The sequence below is a fragment of the Neolamprologus brichardi genome, chromosome 6, assembly GCF_056152115.1.
Source record: "Neolamprologus brichardi isolate AB-2024 chromosome 6, ASM5615211v1, whole genome shotgun sequence".
Taxonomy (NCBI): Eukaryota; Metazoa; Chordata; class Actinopteri; order Cichliformes; family Cichlidae; genus Neolamprologus; species Neolamprologus brichardi.
This window is the reverse complement of record NC_142109.1, coordinates 13970600-13995449: the sequence shown is the minus strand read 5'-3', so window position 1 is coordinate 13995449 and position 24850 is coordinate 13970600. Positions and strand designations below refer to the sequence as shown.

Here is a 24850-nt window from a genome sequence, read left to right as displayed (position 1 = left end):
TGTCCTTTCAAACTGGTGTATTTCCCTCACAAATGAAAATAGCAAAAGTTATTCCAATCCATAAAAATGGAGAGAGAAGTCAGTTTACCAATTATAGGCCAATATCACTGCTCCCACAGTTCTCAAAAATTTTAGAAAAGTTATTTGTTAATAGACTTGATAAATATATTGAGAAGCATAATCTCCTAAGTGATAACCAATATGGCTTTAGAGTGAAAAGGTCCACTTCGATGGCAGTGATGGAACTTGTAGAAGGGATATCTAATGCTATAGATAATAAGGAATATACTGTTGGTGTTTTTATAGACTTAAAAAAGGCGTTTGATACGATTGATCATTCTATATTAATGAATAAACTAGAGAGATATGGCATAAGAGGGTTAGCATACAAGTGGATGAAAAGTTACCTGGATGACAGATATCAATATGTCGAATTCAATAATGTAAAATCTAAGCAGTTGAAGGTAACTTGTGGTGTTCCTCAGGGCTCTGTGTTGGGCCCTAAATTATTTATATTATACATAAATGACATATGTAGCATTTCCAAACTGTTAAAATGTGTATTGTTTGCTGATGATACCACTCTGTATTGCTCAGGTAAAAACCTAGAACAGCTTCTGACTACAGCGGAAAAGGAGTTAAATATATTAAAAAACTGGTTTGATGTAAATAAGTTATCATTAAATATAAAGAAAACAAAATTGATTATTTTTGGCACTAGACAAATGAAAAATGTATCTAAAATCAGGGTTAATGGAATTGAAATTGAAAGAGTGTACGAAAATAAATTTCTTGGAGTGATAATTGATGATAAGCTGAGTTGGAAGTCTCATATAAACCATGTGAAAACAAAAATGTCAAAAACCATTGCTATTCTCTATAAAACAAAGCATGTCCTGAACAAAAAATCATTATACACACTCTATTGTACTCTGTTGCTTCCATATATGACTTACTGTCTGGAGATATGGGGTAATGCATATAAAACGAACACTCTTCCTATTTTCAAGTTGCAAAAAAGAGCTATAAGAATTATAAACCAATCAAACTATATAGAACCAACTAACATTTTGTTTATTAATCTGAATACCCTGAAATTTTATGATTTAGTTGAATATAAAATGGCACAGATAATGTATAAAGCACAAAATAACTTGCTTTGCCCCAGTACTCAGAAGCTGTTCAAAGTCAGAGAGAGTCAATATGACTTAAGGGGAACAGATTTCTTTAAAAAAAAACAAGATAAGGACAAATATAAAGCAGAGATGTGTTTCTATTAGAGGAGTTAACCTGTGGAATAGTTATGACAGTGATTTAAAAAGGTGTAGTTCATTTTCCTTGTTTAAAAATATGTTTAAAAATAGAGTATTAGAAAAATATATATATCAAGAATGAAAAGAGCAAAAAAAAAAACAAAAACAAAAAACAGAAAACCTCTTGATTCTTTTGCTTTGATGTAGTTACTTACTAAGGTGGTGGTGTTTTTTCTTGTTTGTTTGTTTGTTTGTTTTGTTTTTGCTTTGTTTGCCTTCTCTCACCCCAACCGGTCGCAGCAGATGGCCGCCCCTCCCTGAGCCGGGTTCTGCCGGAGGTTTCTTCCTGTTAAAAGGGAGTTTTTCCTTCCCACTGTCGCCAAAGTGCTTGCTCATAGGGGGTCATATGATTGTTGGTCTTTTCTCTCTGTATCTATGAAGCGCCTTGAGGCGACATTTGTTGTGATTTGGCGCTATATAAATGAAATTGAATTGAATTGAATTTTATTATTTGCTTCGAGCCCTGTGTACAGGAGCTGCATGCTAAAAGATCTTTTGTTAAAAGGGTTGGCGTAATAAGCAAATGCTTCAGCCAATACCTTTTGATTAGCCTTGTCTCATGCTTTCTTGCTTTGTGGTAAATCTTTGTTCTGTCTTCACTGAGATATTTGAATGCTAATCAATAAACATATCAACAACAATACAACCATTACAGCCTAAATTCTAATAATATGTATGCATTAAGTGCATAGTAATTACATAAATTGCAAAAAAGTGCAATAAACTACAAAAGAATTGAAAATCGTTTTTGTTTTTTTAACATATATTTCTAGTTAGAGAAATTTAAGAGGCTTATCCCTCAAAACTGTAAATACAAAAAAGTTGCACAAAATAATTTCCCACCACAGGAAATTTATTTTGAGTGTCTTTATAGTTTTATTTTTGAAATACACCAATTTTCATATACTGCAAGAAAAATGAAAATAAATATTATAGTGCAAATTTGCAAAATAACAGCATATGCATCAAAATAAACTATTTCCAGCAGTGCAATATGAGTCCTAAGCATCCCAGAAACAACACAGAAAGTCATAAAGTCAAACATAACTTTTAAAAACACCAGTATAGGCTCATGAGGCCTTTATGGTAAAATAAAAACTACATTTGACGTCACTTCCGGTTTCGGGCAGGTCATGGCGGACATGCGATAGTTCGCGTTGATGGACGTAGGAAGTGTTACAAACAGCTGATCGGATTGGCAAAGCGTGTTTCTGGAATATTATGTTTTTGTTGCTGCAAGCGCTTTTTATGCAGTTTTTGCAAAGATATATGTGGAAGGAAACTGTGACCTGGGACAAGCTGATGGCATAAGATGTAAGTACAACTCCTCCCTTTCATATGCAAAAAAAATATTGCGCTAGCTCACGTGGTTGCAGTGCTACCGGGATTTAAAAATAGTTACGCAAAACAGAGCGTGCCGCTCCGACCGGCTTTAAAGGGTTAAACAGTACTACGCCATACATTCAACTAATCATCCACAAAACTACAACAATGTTTTGATTGTGCGTGGAAAATTTTATACTAAATTCCTTGGTATTGTAAAACTGAATTTATCTTTCCTCTTAAAAGGTTTTGGCACCAAATACCTGAGCAATTACACTTATTTACATGTGTAATTACAGGTGGGAAAGCAAGTTTGACAGCAAAGTCAAAGTGACGTTGAAGCAACACTTAACAGGTACACTACAGGTACTGTAGTTCTCAGTTTTTTCTGCACACGTTGCACCTAATTGTTGCATAAAATAAAATAAAACAAATGTTAATATCAGACAAAGATACCTCGAGTAAATACAAAACACACTTTTTAAATGATGATTTCATTCATTAATGGAAACAGCTTTCCAAACCTACTCTGCCCAGTGTGAAAAAGTATTTGCAACTTTAATGCCAAAACTGGTCAACAGGATTTAAGTCTAGACTTACGTGGCCTTCATTTTATTTTATCTTTTGTTTTGTTTTTTTGAGTCATTCAGAGGTAGACTTGCTCATGTGTTTTGGATCATTGTCGTGCTGCATAAGCCGGGTGTTCTTGAGCTTCATTGCACAAACTGATGGCCGGACATTCTCCTTCAGGATTTTCTGGTAGGGACCTAAAATGGTCCTCAATCAGCAAAACAGCCCCAGACCATCACACTACCACCACCATGTTTTACTGTTAATATGATGTTCTTTTTATGAAATGCTATGTTAGTTTTATACAGATGTAACAGGAGTCAAAGTTCAGCTTTTGTCTCAGCTTTCCACAGAACATTTTACATAAGTCTCGGGGATCATCAAGATGTTTTTCGGCAAATGTGGGACGAGTTATTGTGTTGCTTTCGGCCAGCAGTGGTTTTCTTCTTGGAACTCCAATGAAAGCCATTTTTGCCCAGTCTCAATGCGCTCTTGGAGTAATTTTTGTAGGTCGACTCCTAGGAAGGTTCACCACTGTTTCTATCACCGTGGTTCTTTGGAGTCCAAAGCCTTAGAAATGGCTTGTTTAACCCTTTCCAGACCGATAGATTACGTGACTCAATGGTTCAATTCTCATATGTATTTGAGTTTCTTTTGATTGTGGGCTGATTGTTTTCAAGATCTTTCACTTTGTGAGGCAGGTTCCATTTAAGTGATTGCTTGACTCAACAGGTCCGGCAGTAATCAGGTAATCAGTGCGGCTGCTGAAACTGAACTCTGCTTTCCAAAATAAAAACGTGGCTAATCACAGTTAATTCATGATTTAAGAAGTGGGGAAAAACACAGGGCTAAGTAGGTTTGCATAGTTTTTTTCCCCTCAATAAATAAAATCATCATTTAAAAACTGCATTTTGCAGTGACTCTGGTTTTCTTTGTCTAATAATAAAATTTGTTTGATGGCCTGAAATATCTAAGTGTGACAAATCTGCATTTAAAACAGGAAAGAAAGAAATCAGAAACGGGGCAAATGCTTTTTCAAGGCTACACATAGAGTAGATTCTCATGTTAATCTAAAAAACTTTAAAAAGTACCTCATATCATGACATGCCACACCCACCTCCTCATATAACAGGGTGCTGCAGCTGCAGACCAGGACAGCACATCTGCGGCCCTCCCCACGGGCCTAAACTTTTCGTCGGGCTGTTTGCTCTCTCTCTCTCTCTCTCTCTCCTTGCTCAGACTCTGACACATGCCCGCAGTGTTAACCCTGCCTAGCTTTACGCAAGGGAGTGTGCTGCTCTGTTTTCCTTTTGGTTTGTTTAAGAGATTAAGCTGGTGAACCCTAACCCAGGGAGTCCCCAGAGTTCATACCAGCAGTAGCAGAATACTCTCCACCCTTTGATGACAATGAAATTTATTTTTCACATTATTCATGTCAATCAACAGCACACATGACAGTTTGTGCACCACAGAAACGCAGGGAAACAAATGCCTTTATAAAGGTGGCTTTAAAACTATTCCAAGTATCGCTACCAATTTCAGTGAACGATCTCTATGTAAAGAGTTGGTTATTCCCGTCTCTCGGGTTGTGCCCAGGCTTTATGATGATCGCTTATATTTTGCATGCTGAAATCACAGGAGGGCCTTTGTCTGGACAACATTTACATCTCTTAACACAGCTGGCACGGCCAACCACTGGCACAAAACAAACAAGGAAGCAAGATAGAAAAACAACTCATAGGTTAAGTTACCACTAAAGAGGTCTTTTAGTGTTAAACATCAAAACAACATGGACCATTTTGGACTTTTTAAAATAAACTGAGGTCGGCTTTAAAGTAAACTTTGAATATAAAGAGGAAAAAATATCTGTTTTCACAGTTTTGGTTACTGAAAATAAATAAAGGCCAATTATAGAACAAAAACAAGATAACTGTGAGTAATGCATATTGATACACTCATGTTACTGTTTTTTAATAGTTGTAATGATATTAGTTAAAATATTCGAAACAATGTAATTTAAAGTAGAAATATTTTGTGCAGCAGAATTTTTTTTTCCTGCCATTTCAGGATATCTCACCAAATTTAAAATAATATGTATTTGAAAACAAAACTAATAAAATGAAATCAGAATTCACTCCACAAAGTATGCAGACTTTGACAGAGGGGAACAATAGAGCAGTAGAGAAGTTAGGTATGTTAGAGCATGTGATGTTCAAGGGGGCGTGGCCCTTCAGGTTGTCTCTGCAGGTAATACACTCTTCAGGTAAAGCTAAGTGACTCATTCGCACACACACCTTAAGCACAACAATTGGCACTTCAACTCTTCACCTTAAACTGACTACACTTTACGGGAATAAACTGAGTAAAGACCCGCATTTAACGAAAGAGGACTTCACAGAAGGGCTGTTACTTCCACTGCTTTTGAAGAACTGTTGAACTGTTTGGACTCAGGACCCTGAGCATTTACAATCAAATGCAAACTTGGAGCAGGACTGCATATCGGACAGATCTCCTGTTTTGATTTGCACTGTCGGGGTACTGCCTACTAATTTGTTTTCTCTGACAGAGGGAACAACGTCAAAGCTGTGCCACTACTTCTGCCGTGCAGCTTTTCCAGTAAGTAATCTATCTCTTTCTTTTGAACTGTCCATGACAATGCCAGTGGTCAAAGTGGAGAAAGACTCTCCAGCAGATACCACCTTGCTTGCCTCCAATCCTCCACCGCAGACAGAGGAGCAGCCGCGGGGTCGGAGGAGGAAGAGACCTCTCCAGCGCGGGAAACCACCATACAGCTACATTGCCCTCATCTCCATGGCTATTGCCAACTCCCCTGACCGCAAACTAACACTAGGGGGTATCTACAAATTCATCACAGAGCGCTTCCCCTTCTACAGAGACAATTCGAAGAAATGGCAAAACTCCATCCGCCATAATCTGACTCTGAATGATTGTTTTATCAAGATCCCTCGAGAGCCAGGACGACCTGGGAAAGGCAACTACTGGGCACTGGACCCAAACGCTGAGGACATGTTTGAGAGTGGCAGCTTTCTGAGACGCAGGAAGAGGTTTAAGCGCTGCGACCTGAGCACATACACTTCATATGTGCATGAAACACCAGTTTTTTCCCCCGTTCAGATTACCAGACCAGCTGCGTACACCAACTCAGTCTATCCCAACATGACACTCAGTCCCACATATGGACAGCAGCTGCCCTCTGCCTACTATCCCTCTTCGTCGCCTCCGGGGTTTGGGCACAGTCAGACCCGCATGTTCAGCATCAACAACATCATAGGACACCCGACTCCATCCAGCATGCTGGCAGGTCAAGGACCAGAGGTGATGCAGCAGCAAAGCCGGAGCTTCAGTCCCGAAGGGCTTCCGAATGGATCCAGTCCCTGCAGCTTGGGAGCTCCGGGTTTCCAGAGTCAACCGTGCGGGGGATCTGTGCCACCCCGCTCCTCTACACATCCAGCGTTCACCTACTCTGGACAAAACAGCCATTCGCACCAACATGCACACCAGGGCTCGTACGGACAGGGTCACACCCAGGGCATGGGGTACGCAGCAGGAGGACGGATCCACGCCTCAGCTCACGGCCCTGCAGAAACAGTGGACCACTACGGCAGGGTCTCCCCAGTGCAGCTGGGGTCTTTCTCCCAGTATAACAGCGCTGCAGGTCCTATTGGAAACACTGGGGGATACCTCAGACACCCCACATACCCGGGGAATATGGACCGTTTTGTTTCTGCTATCTAAGCTACTGAGAATGTAAAGCCCAGCATCTCACTACCTTTTATTTTTTGTTAGTTTTTTTTTAAACAGAGACTCGTGACGGCACCAAATGAGCCAGACATTTCTGTGCACAAAATCCAACTGCTTTATCTTTGTTCGTGACATTTATCAAGGACAAAACTGAGCAGACTGACCTCTCTTAACACCACTGTGATTTTCTGAATAATTGTAGAAACCATTTTCACTGCTGATAATAACTTACTTTAGATATCCATTAAGCTGTTTTGTTTTAATGTCTAGGCCTTTTAACAGCAAGTATGTGATTGTAAAATACATATAATTTTGTGTGCTGTTATTATTATTTTTTTTTTTTGTTAAAACTGGAATGTGCAAGTTGAATATTTTACACTTCCGTTGAGTTTAAATGAAATGTTTGTATAAATTATTGTGCTTCGTGGTCATAGGCTTTGCAGCAAAGTGGCTTGTGTGAAAAAAAATATCAGCTTGTATTTTGTTGCCAAGTAAAAATGCATTTTTAGTTTGCTGTTCTTGGAAATAAACAATGATAAAGCACCTTTGTTCTATAAGAATAAAAGATTTTAAATTTGTGATGAGGGATTGCAGTTGAAGTAGTTGTGAAAGAAGAAATTTACACTATACGAGTCATATTTGTATCAGCTATAAGTGAGTTCTAATTTTAAGTCTTATAAAGTAACGAGGGCCAAAAGGTCCAGATAAAATTAAAGCAGGAACACACACACAAAAAAATAAGCTCAATCCTCTCTTTCCTTTGTGCTTCTAATGCTTTCTGGGTCAGCTCAGCCGGTTTGAAGTGCCGTCTGGAGCCACACCAGTAACCGTGACCGGTCTCAGCCGCCATGTCGAGACACCAGTGCAGCACTTGGCCACATGCAAATCCACTAATCAAGAAAATGAATAGACTCGCCACTCGATGCTTCATGCCTTTGGGTTAAGACCACATAATACCAGAAACCTCTTCCACACAAAGCCTGCAAATCGGACAAGATGAGACACAAAGAAAACAATTCGAGCTAAGACGATTGTTTTTTTTTTAATTAAGAAAACAAAAGGAAACCTTTGGTGATGGATGCAGCTTGCTTTTATCTCCATTTTAAAGTTTTCTTTCACCACTTCGTGCTGTGAAAACCCTTGGAATAAATAGATAAGTTTCTTTCATGGCCTTGTAAAAACAACAAAAAATGGAATACCACTTTATTTCAACTCTGTCGCTTACTTTGTTGCACCTGGGATTGGCACACACCTCCTTAAAAAGCAGAAGACGTGGCAGTAACGTGGCATTTACACCCACTCAGCAAAGAAAAATCATTTTTAATAGCATCTTTTCATGAAATGTGAAAAAATAAATAATAATAATAATAATAACAATAATAATAATAGTAGAGAACCTCAGAAGAGTCAAATAATTATTTTATTCTCAAAAATACAAACATTTAGAAGGCAGACAAGCTAAAACATGAATAAACACACACACGAGGGAAATAAACACATCAGCCAATGTATTCTACGAGCTGCTGGAGCTGTTCACAGTTCTTCACAACTGCTGGCAACGACAGCAAGGTCTGTGAGGCAAAAAGGAAAAAGCAGCACATTATGGCAAACATCCAAACACACGCTGCAGTTTACAGAATATGTTCCATGGTATGAAACATTTCTCACCTCCCGAACTCTGTTGATCATGTTGTTTAATATCTGAAGCTCGTTCTCACTTTTCTGCTGGTTGCTCTGATAGATGATTTGCTGTAAGAGATGAACATCCTCATGAATGCTCACATGGCTGGCAATAAGACCATCTAATGTTCCTCTAAGTCAATAAATACAGTGTGAATGCTGATATGTAGTCAGGAACGCGATTGATGCCGGGTACGGTCAGGACTTACATGTCTCTTTGCCCTTTCAAGAATTTTTACTTTGGCCTGCTCAGCTTCTTGAAGACTGGCCTTCAGTCTCTCCACCTAGGGATCAAATGGAAGAAGTTTATGAGAAAAGAGGAGGAGGGGGGTCCCTTTAAGCTGCAGCGTTTCCTCAACAACAGGCTGAAAAGTCAAGTTTACTTATAAGCACATTTAAAAACAGCTGCTGTTGACCAAAGTGCTGTACAACTTAAGTAACATAATAAAACCATAAAACTGATCTAACAAGAAAACGTGAGTTTAAAAAAAAAAAAAAAATCCAAATTCAATTTTAAAACTTGAAAACTATGGAAATACATAATAAATAATGATTCTGATAAATCATACCTCTTTCAATGACTTGATGTTCTCTTCCATGAAATGCTCCGGTTTAGTCGACTGGCCGCCAGCTTTCCTCAGTTCATCCCGAAGGAATTCAGACTCCACCTTCGACTGCTGGAGAGCGCGACGAAGCTCAGTGATTTCCCTTCTCAATTCCTGGAGAAAACGTTCATTTGCATTTAGACAATAATAACTACAAGAATACGAAGTAGCTTAGAAACACTGGCAGTATTATTTTGGTGCCTTACATTATTGTCAGTCTTCTGTTTATTTAGGATTTCCTGTGTGTCTTGCACTTCAACTATCAACTTAGCCAGCGTTTTCTCATCCTGAAAAAAAATTAATGAAACTTCAGCGTCAGCATTTTTCTCTTCCATCGGTCAGCCGTCCTCCGCACCCATCCTGATCTTTCTTATCACAGATGAATAAAGGACAAAAGATGTCCAGCAAAAGTCATCCTTACCTGAGTTTTCTGCTGCAGAGCCTGATTTGCCTTCTCGACCAGCTGACTCAGACGGCTGAGTTGATACTTGAGCTCAAAAACCTCAGCTTTATGTCCGTTCTTTGCAGCACGCTGCTCCACCTGCAGGCCACAGCTGGAATAACACATCAGATAACAGTTGGGGGGTTTTAAAAAGAAAAAAGCAACAAGATAATTGGATTAAATTTGATGTTAATGTACAAAACAACAACTTTCAAAAAAAATTTATTTCACACTTGGTTTTCATAATAATAATAAAAATAATAATAATTAAAAATAAAATAAAAAAAGTACATTACAGCTTACATTTGGCCATGCAGCTCCTCCAGCTGAGCGTCTCTGCGCTGCTGCACCAGCTTCAGAGTGCTGACGAGCTCGGTGACGGTGCTGCCCAGGCCAGTAAGCAGCTCCGCCAGGTGGCTCTGCTCCTCTTCCTCTGGTTGAATCTCGACTGTGCTCATATTCTTTTTAGGAGTGATGGCTGCGATGCGGGTGAAGGCGCTCGTCCCACTGAACAAAGCTTCACGCTGTGGCTCGAGAGTGTCTGAAGGGACTGAAGAGAAAGTAAAACTTAGTTGTTTTTTTATTATTATAATCACATTTTAGACTTTTATTATCTGTTCCATTTTTTTATTACAGTCCCTGGTGGCTGTGCAGATATATTCCCACCTGAAAATTATTCCTATAAGAAAAACTTTGCCCACTACCTCCTTTATCCAAGGGAAAAACAGGATGAATTGAAGTGCATGTGTAGCTCATATAGAAAAGTTGGTAAGAAAAGGAGCATTGAAGAAAGAATTTTTATATTATGCAATCATATTATTGATGCCTCCTTGAAAAAAAAAAAAGACCCAGTTCTTTGTTTTTTGGTAATGCACCACTAAGCCTTCAAACAATGAAATTAATACCTCCTTTTCATAAAGGAGACACATACGACATGCTGAGCATGTATTCAAATCATGTTTGAGACATTCAAATCACACTGCTCTCTGAGTGATCTCAGCGTGACTATTTAAAGAGACTTGCTTGCAGCTGCTTAACAACATAATTACGCTGGACCACATTACAAGTGAACTAAAAACTTTTTGAATTTGGAATTTGAATAGTTTGATCTTCATCAAACTACAGACAGCGTAATCTGTATAAACAAACAGCTGTACTTTCCATGTGAAAACACACAGTGATTATTCACAGGCCTAAAAAAAGAAAGTGAATCTCCGTGCTAACAACTTTCACAGAAGTCAAGTGTCAAGTGTGGATTGTGGTTTGCAGGAGGTGGCTCAGTAACACAACTATGTAAAGTCTGGTTACTGAAAAAGCCTGTTCTTCTTAATGAGGAGTCGCAGCATCGTAGATGAAGCGTTACAAGCTAGAAAAGGTGCTCATCACTCCACAAGTGGATGCAAAGATCCCCATGGCAACTTGTAAGGCTAAAGAAAACCCCAAAAATAGGAGCATATGCATGAAATCTCATGTGTCGACTTTAAGGAAGATACAGCAAAGGAATGTGCTGTTATCCAAAAAAACAGGTCACTATGGGACGATGTTATGTGGACAAATGAAATGACGAGTCTGGAGGAAACATGTCATCACACACCACCAGGAGGGATCAGCCCGGGTGCAACACTGGGGTCTGACAGTTCAGGTATTGGCTCAGAGTCTTGACCTTAACCCAGGTGAGATGTGGTAACCTGATCAACTGAAAGAGTGGAAGCTTCATTAGCAGTTACAATAACATCTGATGGAGCTTGTTGCTACTAAAATGAGATTCTATAAGTGACTAAATTCAACCAGCTCAACCATGTTTTCCAGCTTCAACTCTGTGAGTGAGTGAGTGAGATGTAATCAGAATTAGTGCCTCCTGTTGTGTTTAGGATGAAAAACAAATGCTGACACGTTATATTTTTTTAATAATCAATTTAAAAGAGAAAAAGAAAAACTAGCATGTTACTTATGAGTGAACTGACACACATGGGGTGAACAACAGTACCTGTTTCAGCAGGAGTGTCTGCTTTGACCTCTTCCTCTCTCTCGGCAGTTGATGCCACCATGATGCTGTCGACAAAGGAGGCACAACGCTCCACGCTGTGGACTGACTGAGACTCTTCACACATCTGTGGTTTCTGAAAAGTAAGACATTTAAATCCAAGTGGGAAAAGACATGCAGTACTGCATCTATAGCATAAGTTCAATAGTAAATGATGTTACAAGATGATTTATAAATGCTGTAAACAGTTGCTTCTGATGTCCAAATTACAACTGCAAATGTCAAGAGCTCATGGCCACAACAATGCATTCTTTTAATTTCAAAGAAATTAAGCTTTGCATACTCTATGCATTTGACTTTACTTGTTGCAGATCATCTGCACATACAGTGGAGTCCATATCAGGGCTCAATTAAACTAACGCCTGTGAAATTGAGCTTCCAGCTGCATCATTTCACCATTACCAAAACTAGTAAGTTTAGACAGGCAGTCACTAAGCACTGTACACGAAGGTTAAAATAAACAGAACATTAAGTAATAAAATGGACAATATAAAAAATACAAAGGATTAATTGTAACTATGCTATACTAGGCTGTACAAAGCAAACAGAAAGGGGAAAGAAGCCTGTAACAAGTACTGATATTCAACGAGCTCCATCCACAGACCTGTGAAATCGAGTTCAAGCACATGAAACAGCGTGTGGAACAAAGTTCTGCTGGGTTCTGATTAGGGGCCGGTTTAAAAAACATAACAATTAGAAGAAAAAAAAAAAAAGATTTGACAATTTAAATCGAAATCCTGAAACTGACTTAAATATAAACATATTTTGCCAGAAATGTCAGAATCTCAGCTAAAACCTCACAAAACCATTTCAACAACCACCAAACAACTAAAACAGCAAAAGATTAAAGACCAAGAAAAACAGGCTCCGCAAAAGGATATAAAAGCTAAAAGCCGGCAACTCACAGATTCTGAAACTGACCAAAATTCACTGAACCAGCACCAAAAGATCAAAACTACACTTCACGTACAACTCCTTATTTTTACCGTTTTGCTTCCACCACAATTAAAAAATAATAATAATAATAATAATAAAAATATCGCACTCTCTCTCTCAGTGTGCTCGAGAGTTTCCAGTTTCCAATCAAAAGTGTTTATTTTCTACTTTATTCCCGTGCATATTACGCACCGGTCTCCTGTTGTGGACAGTGTTGTCTGCCTCTCTTTTTTGTTGTTCGTTTTCCCCCAAAAAAAATAACCGACAAGAAACCCTAATTTCTGCTTTTCAATACTGAAGAAATTTCAACAAATTTCAAACGCTTAACTATGCCTCTAATAAAGCGTCTGTAACTTTGCTCTGCGTCACTTCAGCAGCATCAGGTAATGTTGAGATGCTGTTTCTTCCGTTCTTGATCTACTGCAGAATATTTTCAAGGGGGTTACATGCTATAACAGACCGGGCCAGGAAAAACTGGCATCTGCTGTGGTGCTTACACCTCTGATTAAGTCTCACAAGTGTCAGCTTTATTTTTATACCTAGAAAGTTTACACTGAGTTTATAATTCCAGAGAAATACTCAAGTCGCTTTGAGTGTGTCATTTTCAAGCAGGAACCTCAGAAAAGCCCCTGGGGCTTAACAGGTTAAATAAAAAGTGCAATATTGTAACTGCTTTAGATTCTTTTCTTAACTTCCAGAAAATATGTATTGAATTTTGAGGGCTCTTTCGACAGTACATACCCAAGATAAATGATCTTGGATGATAATATTACTGACCAAGTCAAAATCTAACTGAATCGAATCAAACCTTGTGAATCAGAATTGAATCGGTTGTAGGAATCAGTGACAATACCCGGGCCTAGTTCTGATATTGTTTTACCTTTTCATCAAGTTCATCATGGAGCTTGTTGGTCACTCCCCTCAGTGTGTGATGCAGCAAAGTGATTTCCGTGACCGCCTGAGCCATCTTCTCTTCAAGCTCCAGGTTTGCTGTCCTGGCTCTGGACCTCGTGGCTTTTAGTTCTTCCTGCAAATTCCCGTTCTCAAGCCTCCATCACACAAACACACAGAGGCAAGTTATCATTCAGTGTGCCAACAAAATGTTAAACATCATGAGAACAATTTGCAAAGATTTATTATTACAAACATAAGGCCATAAGGCAAAAGACTCCAATCCAGAAAATATGTGAGTATTAATCCTTGAACATTTTACAGTTTTTCCTGTTGATATAGACCTGCCCCCACAGCCATTCATACTACACCAGCGTAGTTAAGAACTAGAAAAGTGGGCTGTATGTAGCCCTCGATGTAAAATGAGTTTGACATCCCTGATCTAAGAAACTGAGCACAGACAGACAATTTTGTTTTGTTTAATCCGAAAGTTTTTTCAGGCTCGGTTTGGGCTTTTCAAGCACATCACCCTCAATGGCTTATTTATACTTACTTAAGTTGACAAACTTCTTTCTTCAGGTCCTCACACTGGATGTTCCTCTCCCGAAGGCTCTGCAGGTTTTCCCTCAGCATACGCTCACTTTCTGCCATCTGCTCCCTCGCCAACTCGTTTTCCATCTGTAGGAACTGATGCACACAGACAGCAGGAAAATTAAACCTAACATCCTCCCCTCAAGGTTAAGTCGCATATTATTCCTGTAATAACCAAACGCCTCATGCTTCTCTGGTGTTAAATGAGACAGATACCCTCTCTAATGCTCACCTCGTTCATTTCCCGCACGCCACTGAGCTGTGTGCAGACATCCTGGAGCTGCTGGATCTGCAGACTCTGAGACTGTGAGAGGGACTGCAGCTGACTGAGCTGCTCCTCACTCTGAGCCAGAGCCCGACTCAACTCGCACACCCGCTGCTCCGACTGACCCAGTGATGCCTCCAAGCTGGACAAGGTCAAAAAGAAAAAACACAGCAGTATTCGGATATATACTGCAACATTTATGTAAAATTATAGTAAAAATGTAACCACTGGTTACATTTTTCTTCTTCTTTTTTTTTTTTATCCTTTACTATTAACCAACACTTACTCATTTGCTCGATCTTTAGCCTCTTGTTTGTCTTTCCACGACTCCTGCAACCTTGAATAAAAACAAAATAAGGCATATTTTAAAGCACATGCTGCAATTCAGGGCTTTATTTTGCCTTTCAAAGTTTACCCTGTTAACAAGTAACCACCAACCCAGTGTTCACTTCCATTTTTAAATTTCTAAGCTTGATTTCTGTCATCAATAAGGAGCATCATACTTTGTAGTCTCAGCAGCCAGGGCCTGCTCCAAGAAAGTGTAGGATGCCAGCGTGGAGGAAACTGTAGCAGACAGCTCCGTCACCTTCCTCTCTAGCTGACCCGTCTCTTCTTCTTTTTCAGTCAACTTCTCTCGCAGTACACCCATCTCTGGATTTATTTATTTTAAAAAAAGTTTAAGTCCATAGGTTGTCAAGAAAGAAAGCATTTTGAAAAAGAGGGAGCGAAATAGCCAGAGAGTTATTTCAGTTTTTACCTGATGTCAGAATTGTCACCTGCAGATTTAAATCTCCAATCTGCTCCCTGGCAGCTTGGAAATTTGAATGAGTTTCATTCAGTTCTTCTTCAATCTGTTGAGTTTTTTGTTTTTTTTAAAGCATATAAATAATTTTAATCAGACATGTTGACTGATTAAAGTACAAGGCTGTAAATATCCTGAATATAACAGATGCCTTACCTGCTCTCGCTCTTCAACAGCTTGGTCTCTTGCAGAAATGTGCTCATCTCTCTCTCTCAAAGCAGCAGCAGCTTTCTCGTTCAGCTTCAGGAGCATGGGAGCCGTTTTGTGCAGAAGGCTCCTGACCATGAAGAGCTATAAACAGATGGCATTAGCATCAACACATTATCACATTTTAACAGAGCAGTAAATGCTCTAATAGTAAAGGCTGTATTAAAGCACCTAAAGTTTCAACTAAACAACATTAGAACACATTAAATGGAATTTTAAACCGAAAAAAAAGGTACACTGCAAGAAGAAAAAAATAATAATAATCTTATCACTAGATGGCAGTAGATTACAGCCAACTGAATTCTGTTTTCTTACACCACCTAATTCAAGTGCATAATCGTAGCTACAGTGCCCACTATAGGATATACACGTTTATAAAATAAACATAAAAAGACAAAATATTGAGCAGAACCCCAGTGACTTCTGTGTCACCTTCATAATCTCCCTTTCTGCAATTCCTTTAATCTGCTGTGCCAAGATCTACTCTTGTTTTATCCAGATGCCGGTCACATCGTCTCTTGCGTTCACATTTTCACTCCTTTAGTGAAGAAAACCACTTCTCAGATGATAAAACATAGGTGTGATCTTTTATATCTTGAGTCTGAAGGTGCAGACAGAAAATGCAACTTGCCTCCATGGCACAAGACACGAACGGCAACAAACAGATATGGAGCTTGTCTGAGTCTTTGGCGTGCTATGTATGCAGCCGGTCTGTAGCCACATACATAAAACATGATTAGCTGATGTCCATCTCGGCCACTGTGTTCAACATGGCCAGGCAACACAGGCGCTTCCACAAACCAGCACATGCTCCTATGTATTTTATTTCCAGTTTTACGAGAGCGTATCAATTTGTTGGAAGACACTTCAATGTATACTTATGAGTACTGAGAATAACCTCAACCAAAAAATGACTGACTGTACCTTTAAACAGCACTATTATGTACAGGATGCTCATGTGGTGGATTTTACACCAAAGCCTCGTGTTTTTAGAAACCCACAAATTACAACAGCAGTAAACACCATTCAAACGGAGCCACTGTGCTGCTATGAATGTCACACAGATTAAACTAAAAATGAAAACATAAGAATTGGAACCAAAACACTGGTTCTTTGTTTCTTTGCCATCATATAGAAACTGCTGTGATACATGTTCATTGACTGTCATAGTTCAAGGTTTTTAGTATGAGCGTACCTCTTTCATCAAAGCGGACTGTTCATCCATGGTTTCAGACAAAAGATCTGAAGCAGAGTCCAGGGTTGCATTATAAGCCTTGTTTAACCCAACCTGCATTAGTAAAGACAAAAAAGAAACAAAGAAATTACACTCACATATTACTTTAAATACAATTATTATTGAGCTGTTTATTTTTTGGCTTGTTTTCTGTACCAGTTCTGGATAGCTCTGGTTTAGGGCGGCCAGCAGCTCTTGCTGAGACCCCACACTCTTCTCCAGAAGTGAAATTTCTGTGGCACAGTGCGTCCTCAGCTGTTCCATCGCACTGAAAGCCTGACAACACACAACCACACACACACACATTTAATACCCCTGGAACAAATAATCATCTTAAACACACAGCCAGCATAACTTCTGCAGATATTTTTATATGTTCCAGAAAAACTGTTGGTCAGCTAAAGCAGAGGTGTTTACACAGTGAGCTATGTTTAACAGACAGAGAGGTTTTTTGTGTCACAAAGGTGGCTCTCTTTTTAATCTGGCTAGATCACCACAGTAACTTATGCTAAACACATTACCTGGAAACACAACCTTTGAACTGATTCTAGTATGCTTTAGGTGCTACTTTTTGCTTAAATTGAAATAAACAGCAGCACTGAGCAGTAACATAAACACAATTTAACAATTTTACCACATTAATGATTCTCAGCAGCATTACTCTGTTATCTTATTTTTCACACTAATGTCCATTTTACTGATATATTTTTCAATAACGTTTATAGATCTCCATTACCCAATGCTCTGAGCACAACCTGCTCCAATCAGACATTCTCAATAGACTTATGCAGAAGAAGAATGGCAGATAAATGCTCCCTTTAATGTGATTGCGAACAGAGCCTGAAGCAGGAAGCCTGGATTAACAAAGAAAGCTGAGAACCAGCTTCATCTCTCACTGGGGTTTTAGGTTTTGTCAAGCCAGCTAATGCAAAGAATGGCTGGCTGTATTGAACGTGCTTCATAGTACACCCTTCTCCTCAGGAGGTTGCCGTTCCTCTACATTTAGACTAAACAACTAAAACACCCCAAAAAGACTTACTGCCTCCTTTGCTGTGAAGGCTTCTTCCATTTGAGTCCTCATGTCATTTCTCTGATGAAGAGCTTCTTTGACCTTCTGCATCATCCTGCTCTGTATGTCCTTTGATTTCTCAAGTAGAGACTTCATGTGCCCATACTAAAAACAACATGAGAAAAATATACCTCAACTGAGTTGTAGCACATAATCATGTTACACTAACAACTTAAGCCATAAATAACTGATGAATAATTACAAAAACAAGCATACTGTTTAACTTGTATGAGACAGAATGAGGTAACATGTTGTACGTACATGTGAAATGAGGCTTTGATGGTCCTCTCTGACTATGTCACCAATTTCATTCATGTTAGAGAGAGCAGCGTCTGTGTCACTTCTGACAGAAGTCTGTTGGGACAAATACACACACTTTACTCTTAGTAAAGAAAATATTGACTATCTCAATACACACACACAAAAAAAACATTCATTCAGTGAGACGTGTTTGAGCATTATATCCCAGTTTAAACAACATGAGCTGGGTGGTTGTTTGTGACTTACCATGGTGACCTTCATGTCTTGCAGACTCTGGATAAGGTTTTGTAGAGAACTCCCATCAAGCTCCAACTCCCCAATCCGACTCAAAGCTTCCACATACAGGTCTCTATACATTGTGGTCTAGATATAAAATATAAACAACTGACTACTTAAGCAGTAATTCTTTGTTATATAATGAGATCAGAGTTGAAAGCTTCTGTTTGAGGAATATTTTAAGCTGTGACATATGCGAAACTACTCTAATAGAGTCCAAAAATCTAAATATAGAGTAGAAAATGAGCATAACAGGTGCCCTTTAAACAAAATGTAGATGTCAACAGTTACCTGACTGAGTTCGGTGTGGTCTGTCTGCACGAGTTTCTCCCGGAGGTCTGAAGGAGCAGGGCCTGCAAGCGGACGTCCTTGTGCCCTCGCTGCAGTCAGCTGTTGCAGCAGGGCCTCAACCATCGTCATGCTAGACATTAACCTCTGTTCCAGCTCCTGTCTTGGGAGGGACTCCAGGCTGCCTGGAGGTAAACTGGAAAACCGGAAAACCAATGAAAGAATACTGAGAGGCAAACAAAGAAAATACTAAAAGCAGATTTAGCTTTATCTATACTCACAACTGTTGAATAAATGACCAATTTACAATGGGCACTTACTTCCAGAGGAGCGGGTCAGTCATAGTGCAGGAATCAGCCACAGAGAATTCTCTCTTCCTCTCAAACAGGCCAGAAGTATTGAGGCTGTGGTCAACCAGTTTCACAGGACTACTGCCCACACAGACACTGTGAGACTTTACAGGAGTAGCTTTGGCTGGAGGGGCAGGAGGTGGAGCAGGAGCAGAGACAGCAGCAGGGCCCATCTTTCCAGACGCCATCATGAGGAACTCTGCCATTTGTCGAAGCTGCTGCTGAAACGGACCATCGGAAATCAGTGGGAAATTCAGCAGTGGTTTCTCAGCTTCAGTCTGAGGCTCTGCAGAGACTTTCTGTCCCAAATCCTTAACTGGCTCCCTGAGTGGGCTCAGACCAGGATTCTGACCCAAGGCTGTGGAGTTTAACAGAGGATGAGGCATTGGGCTTTCCAGTTGCTGCGCCCACAACCCAGCATGGTCAGCATTAAGAGGAGCAAACAATGTTTTCTCACCCTCAATAGCAGAGTCATCAGCTGCAAACTTGCCTTGAGCAGGATCCCCACAAGTCTTTAAAAAAGACAGAGAAGCTCTCCTAACGGGACTAAACATTCCCAACTGCAAAGCTGAGGCAACCGAGGGACACTCCGACAGCACTTTCAGTACATCAGTAAGGTTCTCTGCATGAGATTTTTCTGCACAGTTGCAAAGAGCAGGTGCATTTCCAGATGAGCCAATGGCACTGTCTTTTTCCTCACTGGATTCAGCGGGTCCTCTGGTGGAGTTCACTTCAGAGACATGCTCCTCTTGGTCTTGCTGTTGCGCTTCCACAGCTGAAGGGCTCTCTGCTGAACCTGCAAGTTGACTGCAGTCAGAAATCTGAGTATTCTGAACCACGAGAGGCAATGCACTGTCAGCAGGATTCACGGTACAGTTAAGCATTTCTTGCCCTTTGCATTTTACAGTTTCACTATCCAAAGCTTTTAAAGATCCATTAGCCACCAGAGATCTGCTAACAGCTGATGGGTCAGTAGCTACCACAGCTTCACCATTGTTCTGTTGGCTGTTAGCATCTTCAAAGGCATCTTGACAATAATCATGTGTGATGGAAGTGAACAGATTGTAATCTGTCCCCTCGGTGAAAACTATCTGGTCCTCATGCAGAAGGGATGTCTTCTTTTTGGGAAATTGGGCCTCATCTAATTTTTCATCTTCAGCTGGAATACAACAATCAGCTGTGACACCACCTTGGCTCCCAGCCTGGCTATCAGATACCACTGGGCTACCACTGTAGTGTCTGGCGATTACATCCTCAGTGCTGTCTGGATGATCAAAGTGACCAATTGTATTATCATTTTGTAAATCACAGTCACCAGCTATTTCAGTTGAATCTATGGCATAGCCATGTGTCTCACTGCTGCTAACAGTATGGTTGGCTGGTTGAACAACAGACTCTTCTCTTGGAATTTCAATCTCTCCTCCAGTGCAGTTCAGTGATTTAAAGGTCAGTCCATTAGCACGTTTTTCTGAACCACGTGTTGTCTCAGATAAAGCCTCAATGACAGGATCAACACCACCAGCATGGCTACAGTATGGATGACCAGCATGTTCCTCTTGACACTGCTGGTCAAAGTCACCGAAGCAGTTAGTCAAATTTATACTGTCATACTCTAGAGGAGCACCAAGCTCTTCTTTGGGCAGAGGAATGGTTTCGTTGTGTAATCTGGTGGCATCTGAAACTTCCACCTCACCTACATCACGAAGGAAGGATTTCCAAGTGAGATCTGCCTTTCCACTGCAGTCACTCTGAAAAGCTGTTGATTCTTCGGTGGCTTGTTTGTTTTCCAGATCACAAGAAGCCGGTGTAGTGCTGTCAGTTTCACATGGAAGTGCTGCGCTGATGTTAACAGTGTAAGTGTCACTCTTCTCGAGAACATGATAGGGATGTTCGATGTGATCAGAGCATGACTCCATTATCACACTGTCAGAGATGATGCCATCTTCAGATTCAGTGTTAGATGTACCCTGGTCCGTAGATAAAATAAGACTCTCCTCTGCATGCAGTAAAGAGCCTAATATCTCAACTTCACCACCAGCACAAGTGAAGGATTTAAATGTTATATCTGAAAGTCCACAAGCAATCTGAGTAGTTGTTGTATCAGTTTTTGGAAGATTGGTTTGTATCATTTTGGTGGATGGAGAAGAGTACAGCTGGGGTTCTTGTTCACTCAGTGGAAAATCACCCTATTAATGAAAATAAGTAGTGGTTAAAAAACAGCACCAAAAAAAGAGAAAAAAAAGACACATTATATTTGTAAGTATTAGTGTATACCCACCATCGTCATTTTGCCAGCATCGCTACTGATCTGTGATTTTGATCTGAACTTCGATGAGGGAGTCGACAAGTGCAGAATCTCATTGTCCAGACTTCTCAGAGGGGTACGCTCGCTGGATCGGCTGGAGAGCTACCATCAACAAAGGTTGAATTATCCATTAACTAATATGCTCAGAGATAACACTGTACAGTATGCACAACTGAGTACAAAAGTCTTACCAAGCCTTCCCCTGTGGAACTTGAACTCCTGGAAGCCATTACTCTGAAGTTCTCGGAAAACTATGTTTACAACTGGAAGACAAAAGATTTCATATTTTACCAGTTTGATTTAAATGCGGATTAATCTTAGCTGTAAAAACCAATAGCTCCGCATTAAAATAGTTGGTTTTCCATGCGAGTGCTAAAACAGGGTCTTGCTCCTCATACTAGAGAATAATGTGATTTCAAGCCAAGTTACGAAAGACAAACCCCAGTTCTCCTTGACTGCAAAAACTTTCCGGAATTTAATCACGATCACGAGACTTCAACAGTTTGTATAAGACAAGTTAGTCGGAACTTTTTAAACATTTCGTTTGTGCAGAGAGAGTCTGTTAAATTCAAATTAGCCCCATCATAACCCTTTGTGTGGATGTTGTCTTCTTGTTATGACGGTTTCTTCCGGGGCAGAAACAAAAGGAAAGACGATTACAGCAAACAACCATGTTGCAGAGTTTAACTGTTGTTTTACGACAATGTGAGAATGTTCTTTAAAATCCTGCACAGAGATCCACTTGTCGTGTCAAACTAGCCGAGCAGCTCACTTGGCCTAGTTGACAAGAATAGGCCATTTCAAGCATTAATTTAATAACTTCGAAAATCAATGTGAGAATTCACAGAATTCTAACATCCACAGAAAGTGTTGCTAAGAATGAATATTGCAAGGGCGTAAACTACAGTTTAAGAGACCGGTACCAGTCGATAGCTAACCGTAAATTGCACTCCCTCTAGTTAGACTTCTAACAAAGGCACTTAATTAATAGCTTAGCTGTCCGAGGCAAACGGCCTTAAATCATGTAAAAGTATTTTACCTTTTAAATTTTACCAGCTAACTTCAACCAGCGTTTTAACAGAGACGAGGACAGGGTAAACAAATCTTGTATTGAACTACCATCCACCGCGTTTGATTCAAAAACACGAATAGCAGCACTGTTATTGGTCCATTTCTCTTCTTCGTTGGTTGAGAGAAGCACTAGATGGTTGAGATCTGTACCTTTACTCACTGCTGCCTCTTTCGGGAAAATAATGTAATTGCTCCAGCATGTTCCTTTTGCTGACAGAAAATTTACACTTTTATGTTGGCTCTTAAGTATCTTTGTTTTTTGTATTGTTTTGTTTTATGTCAGCGTTTTATTAAAACTTCGTGTCTGCATAAAAAAATAATATCTGACTCTTCAGTTATATCCACTGCCTTCTTATATATTGCTTTACAAGCTGGAAGCTATGTAATTACATGGAAAAATTGCCCATAAATCACCCTTTTTTGGGAAACAAGTGTAGGAGCAGAGAGTGATACATATGCTCCATGAGTCTGGACAATGACACAGTTTGTTTAGCTTTGGTGTCTACCAAACCAGTCATCTACCCAAACAATATTTCAGTTCTTCTTTTAGCTGTATCCCACCATCTGCCTAGCATCGTCTTCTGTGTCATCAACAATGACTGCTCTGTAGTCAAAGTCAAAATGAGCTTTATTGTCAAAGACCATATGTACAGTCATACACAGGAATCTGAAACTGCAATGTTCCCATGGCCCTCAGTGTACACTAAAACAATATAAAGATAAAAAGATAAAAATAAAATAGGAGTCTTATGTACAACACAATGCAATACAATACAATCTTATATAAAAAGTAGTGTGCAACACAATCATAGTGATTGTGGGCAAGTTTCGGGGGCTGGGGGGCGCAGTCAGTGAAAAGGCAATGGTGGTGGTTTGGGGGTGGAGGGTTCAGAGGGAAGAGGTGAATGCAGGTCTGGAGTTTGTGTATGTGAGAGGATGGAGTGAATTCAGTATCCTGACAGCCCGATGGACGAAGCTGTGTCTCAGCCCGAAGGCTCTTCAGTCTCCTTCCTGATGGCAGCAAACTGAAGAAGTTACTGGACGGATGAGTGGAGTCACCTGTAATGCAGTGAAAATGACAGCCCCAACACCAACAGCGTTTTATAGTTGTTGTTTTGTTTTTTATTTGCGCTAGTTTTTCACTTGGCAACTTTCCAGCTGCCCTGCTTGTAGCACACACAATCATACACCTCAGGTCCTGGCACATCTTTTACAGGGGAGACGTGATCAGTTGATGGAGCTCAGGTGTGTGTCAGCCTCCCCTGACACGGCACCCTGAACCCCCTTCGCCACCCCTCCCCTGCAGCTGAGCCACAAACCACACCCTGCCACAATAACATTTTTGTTTTAAATACAGTTAATAATATGCATCAAGCAGACAAATGTTTTTAAAGCCTTATTTTGGGGTAAAGTCACATTTTAAGTGTCTTTCTCATATTTGATTGGTGATGTTATACATGCAACTTTTATGATGTGGTGACCGCAGAAAATAAATATGATAATTCTTCCAGTAGTGTTTGAATGCACCACATGGCCCGAGCATTTCTGTGTGGAGTTTGCATCTTCTCCCTACAACTGCCTGATGGATGGCCTAGATTTTCAGTGTTTCATATTTTTCGGCTGAAATTGTTCCACCATGAACTCAAGTGCCCTCACACAGCTCTGCATAAAACACCACAAATCACTTTCATGTAGTGTGTTTTTCTTCCTCTCTTAGATCTGTATTATACAATATTGGAAAAGTCTGTCAAAATGGCACTGAAAGATCAAAAGTGTGTTGAGATTATTGTGTGAATCTACAATGTAAAATACACACTTTTATAAATACTTAAGCAAGAAGCTAAAGGGATAACAAAGTACAGAGAAGCAGGAAAAGATCACACAGCCTCGTTTCCACTGTCCATCCATCCATCCATCTTCATCCGCTTTATCCGGGGCCGGGTCGCGGGGGCAGCAGCCTAAGCAAAGAGGCCCAGACCTCCCTCTCCCCAGCCACCTCCTCCAGCTCATCCGGGGGAACACCAAGGCGTTCCCAGGCCAGCCGAGAGATATAATCTCTCCAGCGTGTCCTGGGTCTGCCCCGGGGCCTCCTCCCGGTGGGACATGCCTGGAACACCTCACCCAGGAGGCGCCCAGGGGGCATCCTTACCAGATGCCCAAACCACCTCAGCTGGCTCCTTTCGATGTGGAGCAGCAGCGGCTCTACTCTGAGCCCCTCCCGGATGGCCGAACTTCTCACCCTATCTCTAAGGGAGATGCCAGCCACCCTTCGGAGGAAGCTCATTTCCGCCGCTTGTATCCGCGATCTCGTCCTTTCGGTCACTACCCACAGCTCGTGGCCATAGGTGAGGGTAGGGACGTAGATCGACCGGTAAATTGAGAGCTTCACTTTTACACTCAGCTCCCTCTTCACCACGACGGACCGGTGCAGCGTCCGCATCACTGCAGCTGCAGCCCCAATCCGTCTGTCGATCTCCGACTCCCTTCTCCCATCACTCGCGAACAAGACCCCGAGATACTTGAACTCCTCCACTTGGGGCAGGACCTCATCCCCGACCCGGAGTG

General features: G+C 40.5%; 2 protein-coding genes across 2 annotated transcripts; one reads left to right on the top strand and one right to left on the bottom strand.

Moving 5' to 3' along the window:
* The first annotated feature begins 5501 nt into the window (after positions 1-5501).
* foxe1 (forkhead box E1) lies at positions 5502-7231 on the top strand. Its single transcript, XM_006787070.3, has one exon. The coding sequence runs from the start codon at positions 5856-5858 to the stop codon at positions 6960-6962; it is 1107 nt and encodes a 368-aa protein (XP_006787133.2). The 5' UTR covers positions 5502-5855; the 3' UTR covers positions 6963-7231.
* A 1168-nt stretch (positions 7232-8399) lies between these two features.
* spag5 (sperm associated antigen 5) lies at positions 8400-22374 on the bottom strand. Its single transcript, XM_006787069.2, has 25 exons — positions 22254-22374; positions 21406-21477; positions 21188-21316; positions 18880-21095; positions 18563-18755; positions 18242-18358; positions 17996-18088; positions 17705-17839; positions 16822-16941; positions 16627-16719; positions 15381-15515; positions 15180-15273; positions 14926-15073; positions 14709-14759; positions 14390-14564; positions 14120-14253; positions 13556-13724; positions 11683-11815; positions 9999-10245; positions 9675-9807; positions 9460-9540; positions 9218-9367; positions 8858-8932; positions 8637-8717; positions 8400-8539 (listed from the first exon to the last, which is right to left on the bottom strand). Exons 2-25 carry the CDS (start codon positions 21442-21444, stop codon positions 8468-8470), a joined length of 5013 nt encoding a protein of 1670 aa, XP_006787132.2. The 5' UTR covers positions 21445-21477; positions 22254-22374; the 3' UTR covers positions 8400-8467.
* Positions 22375-24850: the final 2476 nt, after the last annotated feature.

Coding starts and splice junctions, on each gene's coding strand:
- foxe1 (XM_006787070.3), top strand. CDS start 5,856: ATGACAATGCCAGTGGTCAAAGTGGAGAAAGACTCTCCAGCAGATACC.
- spag5 (XM_006787069.2), bottom strand. CDS start 21,444: ATGGCTTCCAGGAGTTCAAGTTCCACAGGGGAAGGCTTG. Junction 18,756..18,879: donor ACTGACCCGCTCCTCTGGAA/GTAAGTGCCCAT, acceptor CCGGTTTTCCAG/TTTACCTCCAGGCAGCCTGG. Junction 15,516..16,626: donor AGTCCGCTTTGATGAAAGAG/GTACGCTCATAC, acceptor ATCTGTTTATAG/CTCTTCATGGTCAGGAGCCT.